Source organism: Marmota flaviventris, chromosome 4, assembly GCF_047511675.1.
Source record: "Marmota flaviventris isolate mMarFla1 chromosome 4, mMarFla1.hap1, whole genome shotgun sequence".
NCBI classification, from domain to species: Eukaryota; Metazoa; Chordata; class Mammalia; order Rodentia; family Sciuridae; genus Marmota; species Marmota flaviventris.
Genome location: NC_092501.1, coordinates 49659564 through 49679540, shown reverse-complemented (window position 1 = coordinate 49679540; position 19977 = coordinate 49659564). Strand labels below are relative to the sequence as shown.

Below are 19977 nucleotides of genomic sequence, written 5' to 3'. Positions count from 1 at the left end.
AGATAAGGAATGAGAGAAGGAAATGCACTGGATTGGAATTGGGTACTCTCTGTATGAGCCTTATGCATTCAGATGATTTTAGAGGTACAAACTAAATTTTAGGAAGTTCCTACTGAGATATTATAATTTAAAGAAGTACATGATATACAGCCTACTACAAAATTATTCTGAAAAACTACATATTGGTCTATGTTATCTATAGAGAATAAAATCTGTAAAATGTTATATATTGGTAAATCATGGTTAAAGATGTGGAGCTATTTGTTGTAGGAGGCTTTTTGCCCTTCATTGAGACTATTTCAGAATCAGAAGTTTAGAGAACAAGTCATTAAAACTCTTAAGTTTGTAGTTTTATTTGGAAAATTGGGATAATGGTATTAATTTTATTTGTCTCATAAGATTATTTTGAGCTCTTAATGTGTTTCACATTTGTCTTTGTATACCCATGTATATGTCTTCTGTATAGATAGGAATATAAAGTTATGTATACATGTACATACAAGATACAGATGGAGGGCTGGATATATAGGTAGGTAGAACTGGTCTTTGGGAATTTCCTTGATTGGTTCCTTAGGTATTTGTATATGTTTGTTTTTTCCTTTTGTTGTATTTGGACACAATACTTTATTTATTAATTTTTATATGGTGCTGTGGATTGAGCCCAGTGTCTCGCATGTGCTAGGTGAGTGCTCCACTGCTGAGCCACAACCCCACAAACTGTATATGTTTTTGTGTATGTATGTGTATATATATGTGTGTGTGTGTATATGTATGTATGTGTATGTATACACATACATACATATACACACACACACACAAACACACAGACATATGTTTGTGTGTCAAGCTTCTTAAGGTATGTTAAGGTATAATTTATAATAAATTCACCCTTTAAATGTATAAAATTCTTTGAATTTTGACAAATATTTAGTTGTGTAATCACGACTAAAATAGAAAATTTTCATTGCCCTTAAGACTCATAGTTCCTCATAATTAGTTTTTATTTCCTGTCCTTACTCTCTGGCAGCTGATTTTGTCTCTGTTGTTTTGTCCTATCCAGAGTGTCAGAAAAATGGAATCATATTATATGTAACCCTTTTATATCTGGCCTCTTTGACATAGCATAGTGCTTTTGAGCATCATCTATGTTGTGGAGAGTATTAGTTCATTTCTTCTTACTGCTTAGTAACATTCCTTCTTTTGATTTTTTTTTTTTTGCATTTTGTTCATTTGATGAATATTTGGTTTGTTTCAAGTATTTGGAAATAATAAGGCTGTTAAAATGTTTGGGTACTTGAGATATATCTAGCAAGTAAAATTTTAATTTTCTAAGAAATTGCCAAACTGCTGTACTATTTTGCATTTCTATAAGCAAAGTGTGGAAATTTCAGTGGTTTTAATCCTTGGCATTTTAGTATTTTCACTACTTAATATTGTCACCTTTTAAAACAGCCTTTCAACAGATGTATCTCCTTATAATTTTAATTTAGATTTTTTTATGATTAATGATAATGAGATCTATACTTAGGTTTGGGGACATAGCTCAGTTTTTTTTTTTTTTTTTTTTTTTTTTTTTTTTTTAGTTTTAGTCAGCTTTTCCATACTATGACCAAAAGACCTGTCAAAAAACACTTGCATGCAAAAAAATATTTGGGGCTTTGGTTTCAGAGGTCATTTGCTCTGGGCCCCAGCTGAGGGAGAACATCATGAAAGAAGAGTGTGGTGGAGGAAAGGAGCTTAGGACATGGCACCAGGAAACAGAAAGAGTTCTATTCATTGGGGACAAAATGTAAACCCCAAAGCCACGCCCCCAGTGACCTACCTCCTCCAGCCACAACCTGCCTGCTGACAGTTACAACTCAGTTCATTCAAGTGGATTCCTGCACTGATTAGGTTAAGTGTTTCACAGTCCAGTTGTTTCACCTGTAAACATTCTAGCATTGCTTCACACATGAGCTTTTCGGGGACACCTCATCCCTAAACCACCACAATCCGCTAGCACCTGACTACTGTTGGAATATCTTTTGGTTTACAGCTAGCAGTTACGAGCAACTCCAAGTGCTTGAAAAATCTATGCTCGTTCAGGCCTGAAAGGAACACCTGTAGGACAGGTTGCTCTGCTCTAGTGAGCCTTTAGTGAAACCAATCCTCAGCACTTGTGGTTAGTGTTGCCAGACTACCAGGCCAGGAAACTGATAATCAGGAGCTTCAGCGCATGAAACCCCTGACTCAGAAGACCCCCTCCCCTAAGGACAAAGACCCTTCCAGACTGCTTTCCACCACGACAGCGATATTTAGAGCTTCCTCATAATGCGGTTACATTAGGCATAAGATGGTTGGCTTATGGATATTATCTTGCTTATGTATGATTGACGGGCATGTCCCACCCGAACCCTATAACAGTTGTATGCATTCCAAAAATAAACAGACTGCTGGATGTCGACTGCAGTTGTCACCAGCCAGCTTCTCATCAGCCCCTGGTGTCTGTGTGGTGACTCCATGTCTCTACCCTCAGCAACTGAGGTAGCTGAGTGACCCAGTTGACCACACCAGTAACCAGAACGACCACAGACTACCATATCCATGGCCCAGGATTTGATCTCCTGCACTTCCCCCAAATGCTTATTTGCCATCTGTATTTTTTCTTTGGTAAAATTTTAGTTACTCTTCTAACCTATTCTTTTTTAGATTATTTTTTCATTGAGTTTTCAGAGTTGTTTCTGTGTTCTGCATGAATATACCCTTTTAGAAATTAATATTTTAACAAATATAAAAATCTTTCTATAATAGAAATTTTTGAAATAATTGATCAGTTAAGTCACAAATTAGAAGCAATGGTTTTATACCAAAAATTGTGACTAGTCTTACTATGACATATAAAGGATGAGCTTAGTTCGTCAGACTTGCTCAGAATTAATTTTTTGTAATGTGAAAAATATTAACTTTGTCTTTTGTGGTTTTTAAAGGAATTTCAGAAAAGAAAAAGTTTGTGTTTTTAAAATACAATATGTAACTTTGCCATTTGTGTAGACAACTAACATCATTGTTCTGGTGATTTAGGGTTAAAAATGAAGCATATTAGTGAGTGGATTTTTATATTAATTTCCAGTGAATAATAATTACTCAAAATAAAAAATAATAATTAGTCAAAATGCCCCCAATTTCAACCTGATTTCTTTTAATTTTATAAATTCTACTAGACCATACTTAATCCTCAAATTACAGGTAAGATGTACTTTTTCATTCATGGATCCCAGTCAATGGAGTAAAGGATCTTACATTTTTCTTTATTTATAGTGCATTTATATAGTTATATTAACATCTCCCCCCAAAATGTTTTTGGTCTTACTTTTACCCTCCTGGTTTTCTTTATTTTTCTGTGCTAGACATTTCTTCATTCTTGAGTGCTAACTCTTCTAAGTTGAATATGCATTCCACAGTGAATATGTTGTTTTATTCTGTGCTTGTGTGTGTTATCCAACTTCTTAAAACAATTTGAAAACCCTTTACTGCTTGTTCTGTATTATAATTTTATAAAGTCTTACAAAATGACCAGTATATTTAATTAATTAATTTATTTGCAGTACTGGAGATTGAACCTAGGGTGCTTTACCACTGAGCTATATTTTCAGTCCATTTTCTTTTTTGAGACATGATCTCAGTTGCTTAGGGATTCGCTAAGTTGCTGAGGCTGGCCTTGAACTTGAGATCCTCTTGCCTCAGCCTCTTGAGTTGCTGGGATTAACAGTCATGTACCACCTTGTGTGGTATGACTAGTGTATTTTAATCACGACTAAAACAAGTTGCATTTTTTTCACTGTGACATCATATTTCTTCCATTAAATTGTTCAGTCGCCTTCCTCTCATCTGCTGTGTTATAGTTAGTATAATAATTATTGCTTTTGAAAAAGTGAATGTTTTGTAATGCACCACCCTGCATTTATTTCTATTAATACTTATGCCTTGATTTCAGTGCCAAAGGACTTTCTTATAAGTGATGGATTATATTAGGTTGCCTGTGTTTACTTTGGTCATTTCGTCACTGTCCAGGTATTCTACAATTAGCAAAGTCTTTGCTGCTGCCAGTAGCATACCAATGACCCAGCAATATTATTATTTTTACAGTGCTGAGGATTAAACCCAGGACTTAATGTATGCTTATCAAGCTGTGTACTATTGAGCTACATCCTCAGCATAAGCAAACTTTTCTTACTTTTTTACCAGAAGTCAGTGCTTTCTTTGTTAAGCAGATTTTAAATCTCCACATTGGATCATTTCATTTGATACCTTTTCTTGTATATGAAATAACTCTAAAATGGTACAGTATCTCAAGAGATTTAATACTAAAGTAGTATTGTTTATACCTTTGACTACCAAGTTAGTCACTGGTCATTTATCTTGAGAGTTTCTCTACTTCCTTCTACTGTTCTTAAAAGAAAAGCAGATCTTTAGATAGCTGTTATATTGTTCAGAAATGCTTGTATATGAAGTATATAGTGATATTTTATATGATATTGGAAAGCATTACTTAGAATTTGAATTCTCTTATATAATGTCATAATAAGTATTAAAATTCATTTAGAAAGGTAAGGTTCATCTATTTATTTATTTATTTAAGTTCAGTTCTTTAAAATTCTGAATTATTTTTCAGTAACATTAAATTTTATTTAAAAGTGCTCTTTAGTTAAAATATTTTCATTAAAATATGAATATAAGCATTATCAAATTATAGAAAGCACAAAAGGGTAAAGGCTTATAATAAAAATGCTATATGCATGTTAATATTATATCCTTTCTTATAATTTCAATGAATTTTAAAGAAAAAATACTAATCACATTGAATACATTTTTACATTTTGATAATGTCATTGAACAGTAAATACAAGGGCCTTGTATTATATTTTACTTTTCATAAATTACAGATGTTTACATTTTGTGTTATTTTGACTTTATTTGCTTCTTTAGTACATTTTTAATATATTCATTCACTCTATACTATTCATATCTTTGTAATATGTTACAATTCTTTCCTTTAATAGTGAAACATGTAAACAATAATATTACATTTATATTGTTTTTGGTCTTTATTACATATTATGATAAGACGAGCAACTTTAGCATACTTTTGTATAGTATCTTTTATTATTTGGATTACTTTCATGAGGTAGAGTCTCCCAACCAATAGAATTTTACAGTAATATGAAATAGACATTTTCTTTTTTGGCTCTTGATACGTAGTGCCAAATTGCTTTCCAAAAGAGTTCTGTCACTTCTATTGTATGAGTATGTCAGCTTTTTTACATCCCCACGAGTGCTGAGTATTATAATTTATATACTCAGCTAATTTGTTGTGTAGACATGTGTATGCCTTCAATTGCTAACAAGAGGGGTTCATTAGTTTTCAACATTAGTGTATCATTTTTTTCTTTTGTTCATTGTTCATTTGTCCATTTATATGAGACTTAATATTTTTATTTCTCTTTTGTGTGAGCACTTAACTTTTGGTAAAATAACCTTTTTTGTTTTTAAACATTCTCTTTTTATTACAGTTAAATTTTTGTTTGGTTTTGCTTTTATATAGAAAAGCTTTATGTTTTGTTCTAAAGTTGGTTGTGGTACCAGGTGCAGTGGTGTACGCCTATAATCCCAGCAGCTGGGGAGGTTGAGGCAGGAGGATAGCAATTTCAAAGCCAACCGTAGCAACTTAGCTAGGCCCTAAGCAATGTAGCAAGATCCTGTCTCAAAATGAAAAAGGGATGGGGATGTGACTCACGGGTTAAGCACCCCTAGATTCAGTCCCTGGTACCAAGTAAATAAGTAGAAATAAAGTTGGCTGTAGTAATGGTGGAGTGCACACTTTAGGTGGATGAATTGTATGGTGTGTGAATATATTTTTTAAAAACTGTGGAACGAAAAGAAAGAGGGAAGGAGGGAGAAAAATGAAGAGCAAAGAGGTTGGTAGTCTTGGAATTTATATACTTGTCAAAATAGGGAGGTCTTTACCAAGACATTGATATGCTTAAATTTTACTCCTCTGAGTAAGGTGGAAGTAGTTGGGCAACCACCCTAGGTTTCTAAATAGAGTGTTTATTTAAAGTATTTTGTCTTGCTTTGTTGTGTCTCCTAGCAGTACTTCCTCAATTTTATTGTATTTGGTTTTGGGTTTTTGTTTTTTTTTTGTACTAGAATATGTTATTTTTCAAATTTGCAGTCTGTTTGTGGCATCTTTCCTTACTTTGCAAGGCTGATATGCTTTGGTTAATTTTGTGTGTGTATTTTTTAAAATCAAATTGTGATGTGTGTGTGTGTGTGTGTGTCTGTGTGATACACACACACACACACAAATTTTCTTACCATTAGTAAAATGTATAGAAGAGGAAGCAAAATGTTTCATCATCTCTTGAAGTATAAGGTTTTAATTTTTATGCCTCTTACACTGATTCCAGGGATTGCATTAATTAGTGAAATTTTGGTTTCTATAGAAAACTCTCATAGTGATGTGGAATGAGGAAAGAGATTTCTGTATGTTTATAAGTATTTCTGAAAGTGGAATCTGATTTTGACTCATTTTGTTTGGCAGTTTATGAATTTTATTTTTACTTTCTGTTTCATGTAATGGTTAATTACAGTACTTTATATATTTAAATTCTTGTAGTTGTATATTTATAGGAATATTTCTTAAATATGGAAATTTAGCTTGTTTGCCATATGAGACTTTAGTTCATTTCTTTAATATATAATTCATAATTTCACTTAATTTTATTTTAATGTACTTTTAGTCAGAAAATTTCACATTGTGACATTGAAATATGCTAACATTTTTTTTTTTCATACTGTGTTTTCCTCATAGGTTTGATGAACTGGTAAAAAAATTCAAAGTCGAATATCATGCTGGTGGCTCTACCCAGAATTCAATTAGAGTGGCTCAGGTTGGTTAATTATTATTTTAAAAAAAATTTTTTTAGTTGTAAATGAACACAATACCTTCATTTCTTTTATCTATCTATCTTTTTATATGTGGTGCTGAGGATCAAACCTAGTGCCTCACATGTGCTAGGCAAATGCTCTACCACTGAGCTATAGCTCCAGTCCTGGGTTGGTTAATTATTTTAAAAATTAAAGAAAAGATGCAAAATGATTCTGAACTTCTGATAAATTTGTTCCAGTCTATATTTTACTGCCATAGAATAGTTTCGTTCATCTGAATTAGGAATTTAATAGTCATTGCCATCAAATAAGCAAAAATTATTTTAATTGCTATTTCTTGGGTTATTGGTAAAGTTGAATATCTTTTATTGTTTATTGTTCATTTACATTTTTCTTAGGTATTTATAACCCTTCACTATTTATTTTATAATTTTTTACATGTTAATGATTTGTAGACATACTTCATACTTTATGGATAACATTCATTTTTATCAAATAAAGTATTCCTTGTTTATTATTTGTAGATTAACTTTGCATATGTTTTTTATTGTGCCAGATTTCTTAATGTAACCTTCAATGTTTGTTTGTTTGTTTTGGGCAGGAGGTACCAGGGGCACTAGGCCACTGAGCCACATCCTCAGCCCTATTTTGTATTTTATTTAGAGACAGGTTCTCACTGACTTGCTTAGTGCCTTGCTTTTGCTGAGGCTAGCTTTGAACTCAAAATTCTCCTGAGGTGCTGAGATTATAGGCATGTACTACCACACTTGGCTCAGTGTTTTTAATGTAATTAAACTTTATGGCTTCTGAAGCTGGATGTAATGGGACATACCACAAACCCAGCATTGGGAGGTTGAGGCATGAGGATGGAACTAGTGTAGGTGTCTGTCAGTGGATGAATGGATAAAGAAAATGTGGTTTATATATACAATGCAGTTTAATTCAGCCATAAAGAAAAATGAAATTATATCATTTGCAGGAAAATGTATGGAACTTATATTAAGTGAAATAAGCCGTACGCAGAAAGTCAATCATCATATGTTTTCTCTCATGTGGAAGCTAGAGAGGACAAAGTAAAAGAAAGGTAGGGGGAATCTTAGGAAAATCAAAGGGAGATCACTAGAGCAGAGGAAAAGAACCAGAAAGAGGGAATAGTAGAGGGAAAGGGGAAACACTGAGGAATGATATTGACCAAATTATATTGTTATATTGTTTGCATGTATGAATATACAGTAACAAATCCCACCATTTCGTACTATAGTTTACCAATAAAAAATATGAAAAAACAACCCAAAACTTTATGGCTTCTGCGTTTTATATGGTGTTTAGAAAGAATATTTTTACAAGATACAAACAATTCTGCTTTATATATAGATACAAATACATGCATGTAGATGTATATGTATCTATGCATCTGTTGAAACGTATATATCTGGGTATATCTTGTATATACATATATGCTCATATGTTTATGTGTATGTATTATATGAGTCTATATACTTACACCCATACCATCTAGTGGGTAATTGAATAAACATATTTTGAGATATATATACTCTTTTGAGTTAGCGGTCTAAGCTACTGTGGAGTTAATGAATTTGTGTTCTTTTTAAACTTCCAGCTTTGAAGGATATGAAAAATCTTTATGTACCTCTGGTTCTTATCTCTGAAATTTGAAAGCTAGGTCAGAATCCTGCTTAGTTCTCATGGATGGATTAATTGTTATTTTTGTTGATAAATGCTTTCCCTTTAAATTCTAATTAACTTCAAGAACTGGAAAATTGAGAAATAAAATAAAGATGATTGGTTGATTGATTTCTATTTTGAAATGACTCTTTTGTATTAAACATACAATCAAATTCAGGTGTAGTGTAATATTTTAGGTTGTAAGAAATGAATCTTTTAAAAAATTTCTTTTAGTTGTAGAGGAATACAATACCTTTATTTATTTATTTATTTTTATGTGTTGCTGAGGATCAAACCCAGTGCCTCACATATGCTAGGCAAGTGCTCTACTACTGAGCCACAACCTCAGTCATATAAAAACTTAATGTTTGATCATTTTTATGAAGAAGACTGTGGAGGACATCTTTGTATTGTCAATCAATTTTTATTGTTTTTGTAAAACATCCTGTTAGTAGTCACTTTTTGAGCCCAGGTTAAATAGGGAATAAAAGGTGATTTTCTTTTTTGTTCTTAGATATTATTATTAATCTGCTCTGGCCATGATGACAAAGACCGTAGAGTAGGTAAATAAAACGACAGAAATTTATTTCCTTACAGTTCTGGATGCTGGAAGTATAAGAACAGGGCTGTTTTCTTATGAGGGCTCTCTTCATTGCTTCATAGATTTCTGCCTGTTTTCCAGTGTATCCCAGACTATGTATGCACCTCTGTTACTCTCTGATGTTGGAATGGTGACCAGCTCTCCCTCTTTGCCAGGATTTCCCCAGTTTTAGCAAAGTCCCATATCCTAGGAAACTCCTCCTCAGGATACAAAAGAATTGAGGAAATAAGATAGCCCCTAAAGTAGGGATTTGATAGCAACAGTAATTTTTTTTTTTTTTTTTTTAATATGGAGGATTGAACCTACAGGTCCTTTACTGAGTATATCCCAAGTCCTTTTTTTGGTTGGGGGAGTAGCGGGGATTGAACCCTGGGATGCTTTTCCAATGAGCTACATGCCCACTACATTTGTATTTTTATTTTAAGACATGGTCTGGCTAAGTTGCTGAAGGTTTTCCTGAATTGCTGATGTTTGTCTCAAACATAAAATCCTCCTTCCTCAGCCTCTTGAACACTGGATTATACATAAGTGTCACTATGCTCAATGTGAAAGTAATGCTTATTTGATAGTATATGAATTATCCAACTTCTTTTTTTCCCTCTGAGAACAGATGATTGGGAGCCATGATTTTTGGATCATGGTTGTGATTATTCATTATTATACCAATATGTGTTTGTGGTAGGTAAAATAACAACCTCCCTTAAAGATTCCTGTGTCCTAAATCCCTGGACAATTACTTCTCAGTCAGCAGTTACTTAGTCTTCTGAAAATATAATCATTGAAAATAGTGACCTCTTGGGGGCTGGGAATGTGGCTCAGTGGTAGAGTGCTTTCCTAGCATGCATAAGGCCCTGGATTCAGTCTCTAGTACTGCATCGGTGGGGAGAGGGAATGGACCCTAATTTTGCTTAGGCACGCCACACAAATGAATATATATCATCAGGTTGTGTTTGAATAAAGTTACATTTCAGAAATAAGTAGTTTTGACTCTGAAAAGAACTTTCTCGGTTCCTTTACTAAAACTTTAACTTATTTGGAATTTGTTTTTGACACTACACTTCAGTTACCTTTGTCATTAAAAAAAAAAAAATACAATTATGTGGTTGATAAACAGAATAGGAAAACAAACATTTGATACAAAGTAGATATTTTTGTAAAACTAAAAACTAATTCCTAAAATGTGAATTCCTACTGTTGCTGTTAGGTACAGTATTGCTTAAGTACATACTTTTGTTGAGAAATTATTTAGTTTGATGTCATTACAATGGACTAAGAATGTGGGCTTGATACATCAGAGATACAAGTCGGAGTGGATCTTACCTTTGACTATATCGTTTACCACACACCAAAGGATAATCTAATTGCTCTAGTCAGTTTGGAGAATTACTATTGGAAAGGAAACACAGGTAAAAGTATCTTATTTTATTGGCTAAAAAGAAGTATTTCATTGTTAATATCCTATAAAGATGTATAGTATAATCTGAATTTTAAAAATAAATATTAAAAAATAAGAATTTTAAACAAAAGGTGAGTAAATAATGGATTTTCTTGATTGTGTAGATTCTTTTCAGTCAAATTTGCAAGTATTTGACCATTATAATTTTAAATATTTTTTACTATTCTGTTCTTTCTCATTTCTTCTCATAATGAACATACATGTTGGTTTGCTTGATGGTTGTTTCCTTGATATTTCTTTGAAGACGTCTACTCCACAAATATGCTCCCTTGGTATTTATTATATACTATTATCATGTATTTTTTTGGAGGGGGTCTGGTATGGCTATTCATAAAAATTTTCTGTACTGTTTGAAATATTTTCACCACAAGCTTAAGCTATACATTTTCTTAACTCAGATCCACTTCAGTTACTTAAAATATCACTTCTTTACTACCCTCTTTTATACTACAGTATACTCCCAATTATTAGAGCCCAGAGGTCAAAAAAGAAGATGTGGTCTTCATTCCCCACCTGCATCCCATCTTGGTAATACTAGGGATTGAACACCCAGGGGTACTTTACTACTGAATGCATCCCTCAGTCCAAACAGGGTCTTGCTAAGTTGCTGAGGCTGTCTTGAACTTGTGATCCTTCTTCCTCAGTCTTCTGAGTTGCTGGGTTCAGGGGTGTGCACCATCACACCCTGCTTTGTCTTCATTTTGATGATTAGCATTCTGATTTAATAAGATAGAATATCATGTTGGGTAATTAAGTGAAGCAGAATTAAAATCTTTGTGTTCTATCTGGCAACCTCATCTTGCTTTCCTTATTGAAGATAGTTCTCTCACCCTTAGACAATTTTAATTTTGACATCTTTACATGTTGGAGATTTTAAGTATTGCTTTTCAACCACTTTTAGTTGTCTTCAATTTGGGAAGAATTGGAGATTGTCAGAGTTAACTATTCATCATTTAAAATACAATTTCAGTAAATGTCCTGTTTCTTTTATGCTTTCTGGAGACAACAGTTTTCTTTGGTGCTTAGATACCTTTTGGTTTCTTGAAAATTTATGTTATTATGTGATAGTGAATTTTTCAAAAGCCCAATGTCCAACGTATATGAGGTATTTCTATATTGTTTTAAGTTATATGGACTCAATTGTTTTTAAGCTTCTTGCAAAATTGATTTCACTTTCATTTTTAAAGTATCATTTTTGTGTTCTGTTTTGGACATCTGATCAAATATTTTGGCTGTCTTCTTTGTTAACTATAATATAAACAAATAGTCATGAAAATCAATAATTTTTTTTCTCCCTGTCCTCTTACAGAATTGAGGCTGTATTATTTATATGACTATTCAAAAATAGAAAATAAGCATTTTTTTTTTTTTAGTAACTGCCATCTAATACAGTAAAATTTTCTTTCTCCTTTAAGTAAAGATTTTTGGATAAAATAAAATTTTATCTTTTCTGTGATAGAAATTCCTGGAAACTCCTAAATTTCTTCATGTTTCTTGCAAATCACCTTCATTCCAATAAATTTTTCTATATTCTTAATTACAGATTTTCTTTCTTAATCACATATTTAAAATCTTTAGTAATGAGTATGAATTTTTCTTCACATAAACATTAAACATTTTAGCTTAGTTTCTTTGAAATATCAGATTCTTATTTTTATCATGTAATTCCTAACCTTGTGTTCCCTCTTTGACATTTTAATCTTCCAATTTCTTTCTGTTTTCCCTGTTAGATATCCATATTTATATTTAACTTCTAGTAAAAATTTAACCATGTTTTTGTTTTGTCTTTAATTAAATTATGAGAAAACTGCCCAAGCGCCGGTGTGTTTGTGTTTTCATACAGTCTACATCTCAGGGGGATGCTTTTAATTGTTGTTTTGATGTAAAATATAATGCAATGAACCAGTTTTCAGAATTAATTTAACACTTCCCGAAACCCTATGTGTGATGAATTTCTAAAAACATTAAGCAGAACATAAGTTTAAGGAGTTATATTTGAGTAAAATGCAACATACTGAATCAAAACTTATAAAGTTGTTATTTCACGAACCATTTAGCATTTCTGAGTTATACTTTTTAGAAGCTAAAAGGATTTAAATAAAAAAGCTAATTTTGTTTTTTGAAAAGGGTTAATCTGTATGGTTTGTATTTAAAAAAATATTACTTCCGATCATCTCTTTTGCAACCTATTTCACCTAGAGAAACTAGTTGGAGGTTAAAAGACTTTTTATGAGACATACCTCTGGGAATGTGGGAGTAGTCTAGACTACTTAGAGTATAAAAGAAATGACACTGGAGTGATCAAAGAGAATTCTCTGTTCTAATGCCTTACACCTGGAGCAGTTGTAGAAATGTCAATAGCACAACTGTATTTATAAATATCAGAGCAGGATGTGGCAGATGGTGATGCAACACAGAGTCTTGTCAAAACCTTTTTGTCATTAAAAAATAGAGGTGCCTGTTAAAGCCAAATTTCAGATTAATTATTTTAATTAACATGGGTCCCACTAAGTAAAGTTGACTGTTCAAATTGCCTATAGAGAAGAACTATTGCTATTAATAATGAACAATTTGGGCTGGGTTTGTAGTTCAGTGGTAGAGCACTTGCCTTGCATGCATGAGGCACTGGATTCGATCCTCAGCACCACATCTACAACTTTAAAAAAATTTTTAAAAAATGAACAATTTATCAGCTCAGAATATAGCTCAATGATTTATCAAAGCCATATACACTTCATAGAATCAGATAATCCAGAAGACTGTGTTACAAACAATGCTTAGGTATCCAGTGATGACACTAGCAATCATTTTGGTTCATTTCAAATTTGTGTTTTTTAACAGTACTTAACTAAATATGGTATGTTCTTCATATAATATCATAATTATGAACAGTATACCTAACCCCATACTTACACATAACAATACCTCAGTAAGTTTTAGGTGCTCTTATTACATCACAAAAAATATATATGGCTAATATTTTTCATTAATTGAATTTTATAATTCCAGCAATTTGAGGATAATGTATATAAAGCAATAAAACATACTAAACATTCCTTTCTTTGCAACTATCTCAAAACCTATCATCTCAAAAATAGAAAGTAAAGGACTAGGACCTAAAACCTTCCAGCAAAATAGTTCCTTAGATATTTAAAAAAAAAAAAAGTTGAATAAAATTTTAATTCTCTTCTCCTAAATATTTCATATGGTTAGCTAGTGTTTTTTGTGCTTTTGTTGTTATTGATTGTTTTTTGTTTTAGTTTTGATAGTGACTTGGAAAAACTGGTGTCCATCGTTGTTCAACTATATATTGGTTGATTGGAATGTGTGTGTGTGTGTGTGTGTGATTTTTTTTGTTTGTTTGTTTTGTTTTGTTAACAGAGCTGGGGATTGAATCTAGGACCTTGTATATGCTAGGCAAATGCTCTACCATTGAGTTGTATCCCAAACCCAGAAATTTACTTTTATTCTGTAAAATTAGTAATCTCAGTGTTACCCCCACTAGTGTCATATGTATTGTTGGAACTCATCATAGAATTGTTAGACTCAAATGTAAAAGATTCGGTTTATTACTTAGTAGACTAACTCATGACTTTACAGGGTTAAATTAAGCTTTGGATTTACTTAATAAAGTATTACATGTTATATAAATTAGAAATTGAAAATCACTTCGAAGATATAATAGTTTGGAATACTTCATTAAACCACATTATGTTAGTATCCAGGCCAAGAAAGTTTTATAATACTACTCAATAATTTTAGAGTTTTAAACTTCCTTATGATTCCGTTGGTGAAGAAAATTCCTAGTATGGAAAAAAGTTCTGAAAGCAAGATTTTTATTGTAATAGAACTTTATTTTTAGGTTTTTGAATGTAATAGCTTAATGGTAAAAATCTTATGTTAGTAAATGAATTGTGCATCTGTTAAAATGTTCTGTTTGTTTTAAATGTTAGAAAATTGTTCTTTATTTTTTATAGCTGTAGGCTGGGTACTATAGTACTACACTATCAGATTTTACAATCTAGAATTATGGATTGTCTGATTGAATGTGATACTTCTTTGCAGATTCTACAACTTGGCCTCCCACTTGGCCTTTTATTATGAGAAAGTTAGCCAAAATGTTGACTTCCTTGTGCATTTGTATTTACATATGGCCAAATGCTCAGAACACTCACCCCCACGCATTTCTTGCCTCTTCAGAGGCATGATTCCCATCCACTCCATTTAGAGCCATTGACTTTTTGTTTTCTAATTATTTACTCCTCTAGCAATCAGAAGTCTCATTTATTATTGGCATTTTCTGGAGAAAGTATTTTCCAGATTTATGATTGAAAAAATTTAAAAAATATGTTCCTGTTTAGAACTGGAGGTATACCTCAGTAATGGAGTGTTTCCTATCATGTGCAAAGTCCTGATTTCTGATTTAATCCGTCTATTGTTATGAAATAAAAGGCCTGATTTTTTGTTTAGAATTTAAAATGATTGCAGAGGTGAAATAGGCAGAGCTAGGCTGAGGTACTTTTTCTCTGATCTTGAAATTAAATTGTGGGTATGTTTAGCCCTAAAGATTAATATGTGTGCGTTTATACAGAGATGTTGATGAGATAAAATGGAGAATTGGCCTGAGGTGCTCTCCCATATAACTATTTACAACCCACCATATAGTGGTATGTAAGCCTTGTCATGGTTTTCATAGGCCTTTCTTGGTAATCATCACTGTCCATGCCATAATGAACCAGAATTTTCATATGTCTCAAAAATCTCTAGTCATAGTAGTAAGTTTTTAGCAGCCATGAAGCAGCCATTTAAAATATGGAAGAAATATGGTTGGGTGGGTACTTAGTTGACCACTGAGAAACTTCTTGGTAGGAATAGCAGGTAGGTTGCAGGAGAAGGGTAGGTAAATTAAAGAACTTTCTCATTTACTATTTGTGTCTTTAGAGGTGATCTAACAACATGTAACAAAAACCTATTAAAATGTATGAGAACTTTAGAAATTGGAGATTTGCCGAAATAAATTTAGATTTAACTATATAAGATAATAATATAGTCCTTTATTAAGATGGTATATCTTTTACACAAATATGATCAGTGATATCATATATCATTAAATAGATCGGATTACCTTCCAGTTCTGTTAAGAAATTTTTTTTTCATGTTTATTGAGTACTATGGTTTTGTACTTTTATTTAACATTTGTCATCTACTCATATTCAAAATCAAATTATATTTTTCAAGTAGGCTAACATAAAGACTAATATTTGAAATATGTGAGGTAATAAAAATTGTTGAGAAAATGAAAAGTAGTATCTCTGAAACATTTATATAAATATGTCTTATGCCTTAAATAATGGAAAGTATGTAGAATAATTGAGTTATTTTTTTAAAGTCCATTTTCCCTTCCCAGAATTTATAGATGCAATCCTGTCTTCAGGGAAGTTGTATTAAATGTAGAAGATAATAGTCAATAATAGCATAGTCATAGTTGTAAGTTTTTAAAGGAACTGTCAATTCTTTTTTTTTTTTTTTGTAGTGGGGCAGATACTGGGGATTAAACTCAGGGGCACTCAACCACTGAGCCACATCCCCAGCCCTGTTTTGTATTTTGGTTAGAGAAGAGGTCTCACTCAGTTGCTTAGCGCCTTACCTTTGCTGAGGCCGCCTTTGAACTCCAGATCCTCCGGCCTCAGCCTCCTGAGCCTCTGGTATTACAGGCTCCTGGTGGGAACTGCTAATTCTTAACCATCTCATTTAGGTTCCTAAGGGCTGAAATTTTTAGTTTTATAGTAGCAGTGGTTTGGGATATGTACAAAGCCTCTGATTTGAAAAGGCCTGACTTTTGGAAAGGCAGTATAGTAGGTAAAGAAACAAACTTTGTTTTTGGATTCTTCTATAGATAATCAAGCATGATATTCAAAACGTTGTTGCACATTTATACTTTATTCTCACATCCCCCTGTCTGTGTGATTCCTTAAAATTTTATACATGTTTTTAATTACTATATTATAAACATTTACAGTACCTCTGTGTCATATAGTTTTATAGAACCACCAAATAGAATCATAAGAAAATGTAAAGGTAATATTCCAAATCAAGAAAAATGGACTAAGTATAATATACTTCCTGTGTGTTTGCTTAATTTTTGTAACCTTATGTGTTAGTCAGCTTTCCTTTGCTGTGACAAGTACACCTGACAAGAACAAATTAGAGGAAAAGTGTACTTTGGCTCAGGGTTTCAGAGGTTTAGTCCTTGGTCAATTGATGCCATAGCTCTGGTCCTAAGGTGAAGCAGAACATCATGTTTGGAAGGCCATCATGGAAGAAATCTGCTCAGTTCTTGAGAAACAGAAAGCAGAGAGAGCTTAAGTACAATAAACCCCAAGGCATGCCCCCAATGACCTACTTTCTCTAGCCACACCCTGCCATTAATCCATTCAGATTATTAATCCATCAAATGGAGTAATCCACTAATTAGGTCACAGCTGTCATAATCATTTCACCTCTGAACATTCCTACATTGTCTCATAGGTGAGCTTTCAGGAGACACTTTATATCCAAACCATAGCACCATATATTCAGAGGTACATGACAAACTTACTTGCTGTGTATAAGGCAAGTTTACTTAGTCTAACTCTGCTTTAGTGTTCTCTTTTATATACTATAAAGCAAAGAAATGAATTCTGAGTAATTATAGGTTAAGTAATGGAAATAAGCCTTATGATATGATTAATTTCATTATTATTATCATCATTAAAGAGGTTGGGGTTTAATTTATCAGTAGTTTTTCAGAATACTTATCAGTGATACACACTGAAAAATTGCATTAGAAAAAGCCAGTTTCAAAACAGTCCTGTATTAGGATTCCCAGATAACTTTTTAAAATATTTTTAGTTATATAATCCTTGAATTAAAGTTTCTCTATTAAAATTGTAAAAGAATCACAGTGTTCTAGAAATCCCAATATTACGGGTTGGATTTTCAAAATCACAGACTATGGTTTGGATTTAGATGTCAACAAATTTTCATCTTGGATTGAGGTGTGTGTGGTTTTTTAAAGTAAAAATTTTAAATATTTTTATAAAGTAAAATCTTTTTGATTATTAATAAAAGTTTCTCTTTCACATAATTATGTATTCACAGAATCTTTTGATTCAATATTATAAAACTATTCTATTTATATTTTCTAAAATGTAATATATATACTTGGTTATTTGCAAACACATCTATAGGGTTTTTTTTCCTTTTAGTTGTAGATGGACACAATCTTTTATTTATGTATATGTGGTGCAGAGGATTAAACCCAGGGCCTCACACATGCTAGGCAAGCACTCTCCACTGAGCCACAACCCCAGCACCAATAGGTTTTTTGATATGTCATTATTTTTAAAAGTGGAGAATATTGAATATTGCTCAGACTTAGTGACTTCATTTTAATAAGGAGAATGTGTGGCAATGATGGTTTGCTGTTTCTGAGGCTAGATCATTAAAGATATCATTGCTTCCACAGTATTTTGTTTTGAAACACTCATGATGATGAAGTCAACTGCTATGTCATGAAGACATTCAGTCTGCCTAATGAAGAGGTCTATATGGGGAGGAACTAAAGCCTTTTACCAACAGGCAGCACCAACATGCTAGCTGTGTTAATGAGGCAGCCCAAGTCAAATCTTCAGATGATTGGAGCTCTGACCAGCTTATTGACTGAAGCCTAATGAGATATGCCAAGCCACAATTGGTCCACTAAGCTGCTCCCAAATCCCTGCCCCACAAAAACCATGTGACAGATTTCTTTTCTTTAGCCACTGTGTTTTACAATGACAGATGACTGATAATATGTAAAGTCCAAAACTCAAAATGTATAAAAGGGTGTATGATTTAGAAGTAGGGTTTTCTACCCTGTGGCTGTACTCTATTCATATTCAGTGCATTTTATTAGATTTGACCACTTTCATGAGTTTCTTGCACATCTTTCCAGAAATCTATTCTCTCTTTTTTTTTTTTCAATATTTTTTTTAGTTGTTGATAGGCCTTTATTTTATTTATTTGTATGTGGTGCTGAGGATCAAACCCAGTGCCTCACACATGCCACATAAATGCACAACCATTGAGCTACAGCCCAGCCCTCAGAAATCTAATCTATTACAACCATGTGCATGTCTATTATGTATATTTTTATGCATTAGCACACTTTACCATTAATCCATATACAATTTTGTAATCCAACAACCCCCTCCCCCCAAAAAAAGTGTCTTGGAGCTTGCACCTTATCAATACAAAATAGGTATGACTAATTCTTTTCAATGGCCATACTAGTTCATTCAGTGACTGTATTATAATTTGCTTAATGAATCTTTTATTGTTGCACATTTAAGTGGTTTATATAGATGCTTCAGGGAGTACCTTAGTATACAAGTCATTTTTCATCTGTGTAAATATATTGTTAAAATATATGCATGTAAGTAGAATTGCTGACTCAAAGGAGCATAGGCATTGTAAATTTTATCAAAGTTGCCAGATTTCTCCATATAAACATTTGCCAATTTTATTTCTACTAGAATTAAATGAGCATGTTTGTTTTAATACATCCTCAATAATTCAGAGAATATTCATTGTGCTCTTTTACCAGTGTGATCTTAAAAAAAAAAAATACCCCATTGAAAGTTTGTATTCACAATTTTCTGATGAAATCAAGTTCTTGGATGAAATAAACTATTTTCCAAGTCAGTTGCTGAAATTCACTTTAAAAAGAGAAAATCTGAATGGACTAATATCCAAATAAGAAATGGAGCAGGGTATTAAAGAATTTTCTCTCCACAAGAGAGCTGTGAGTCCTGGAAAAATTAAAAAAACCTTTAAGGAACAGACAGTTCTAAGATACTTCTAATTCATTCTGAAGCTTCTGGGACAAAGTATCTAGGTTGCATTTTATAAGCTGGTCTCACATTGATACCATAACCCAAGGAAGAAAAAGAAAAGGAGACAAGAAAGCATAAAGCTAAAAGGAAACTACAGATTAAGGTTACTGTTGTTGTAAAAGTATTTGAAAGCAGAATCTAGTACCACATTAATAATGGACAATGAGAGCTGAGAATGTAGCCTAGTGGTAGAGAAATTGCTGACCATGTGTGAGGCCCTAGGCTGGATCCTCAGTGTCAAAAAATTGTAATAATAAGGATGAACAATGACCAAGTTGGGAAGCAGGGTTAATAGTTGGAATGCAAGAATGACTCATTATTAGAAAATCTGTTATTTTACACATATATTACTGAAGCAAAAAGAGAAAATACAATTTTCTGTATAGATGCTA

At 32.5% G+C, this 19977-nt stretch overlaps 1 protein-coding gene across 2 annotated transcripts in view; it reads left to right on the top strand.

The window, feature by feature from the left end:
• The window catches only part of Adk (adenosine kinase), a 491572-nt gene that overhangs the window by 150276 nt on the left and 321319 nt on the right, over nt 1-19977 (top strand). For both annotated transcript variants that reach the window (XM_027931411.3, XM_027931412.3), the window contains exon 4: nt 6851-6929. In XM_027931411.3, coding sequence (XP_027787212.1) covers nt 6851-6929 — 79 coding nt within the window. The remainder of the gene's footprint in view (nt 1-6850; nt 6930-19977) is intronic.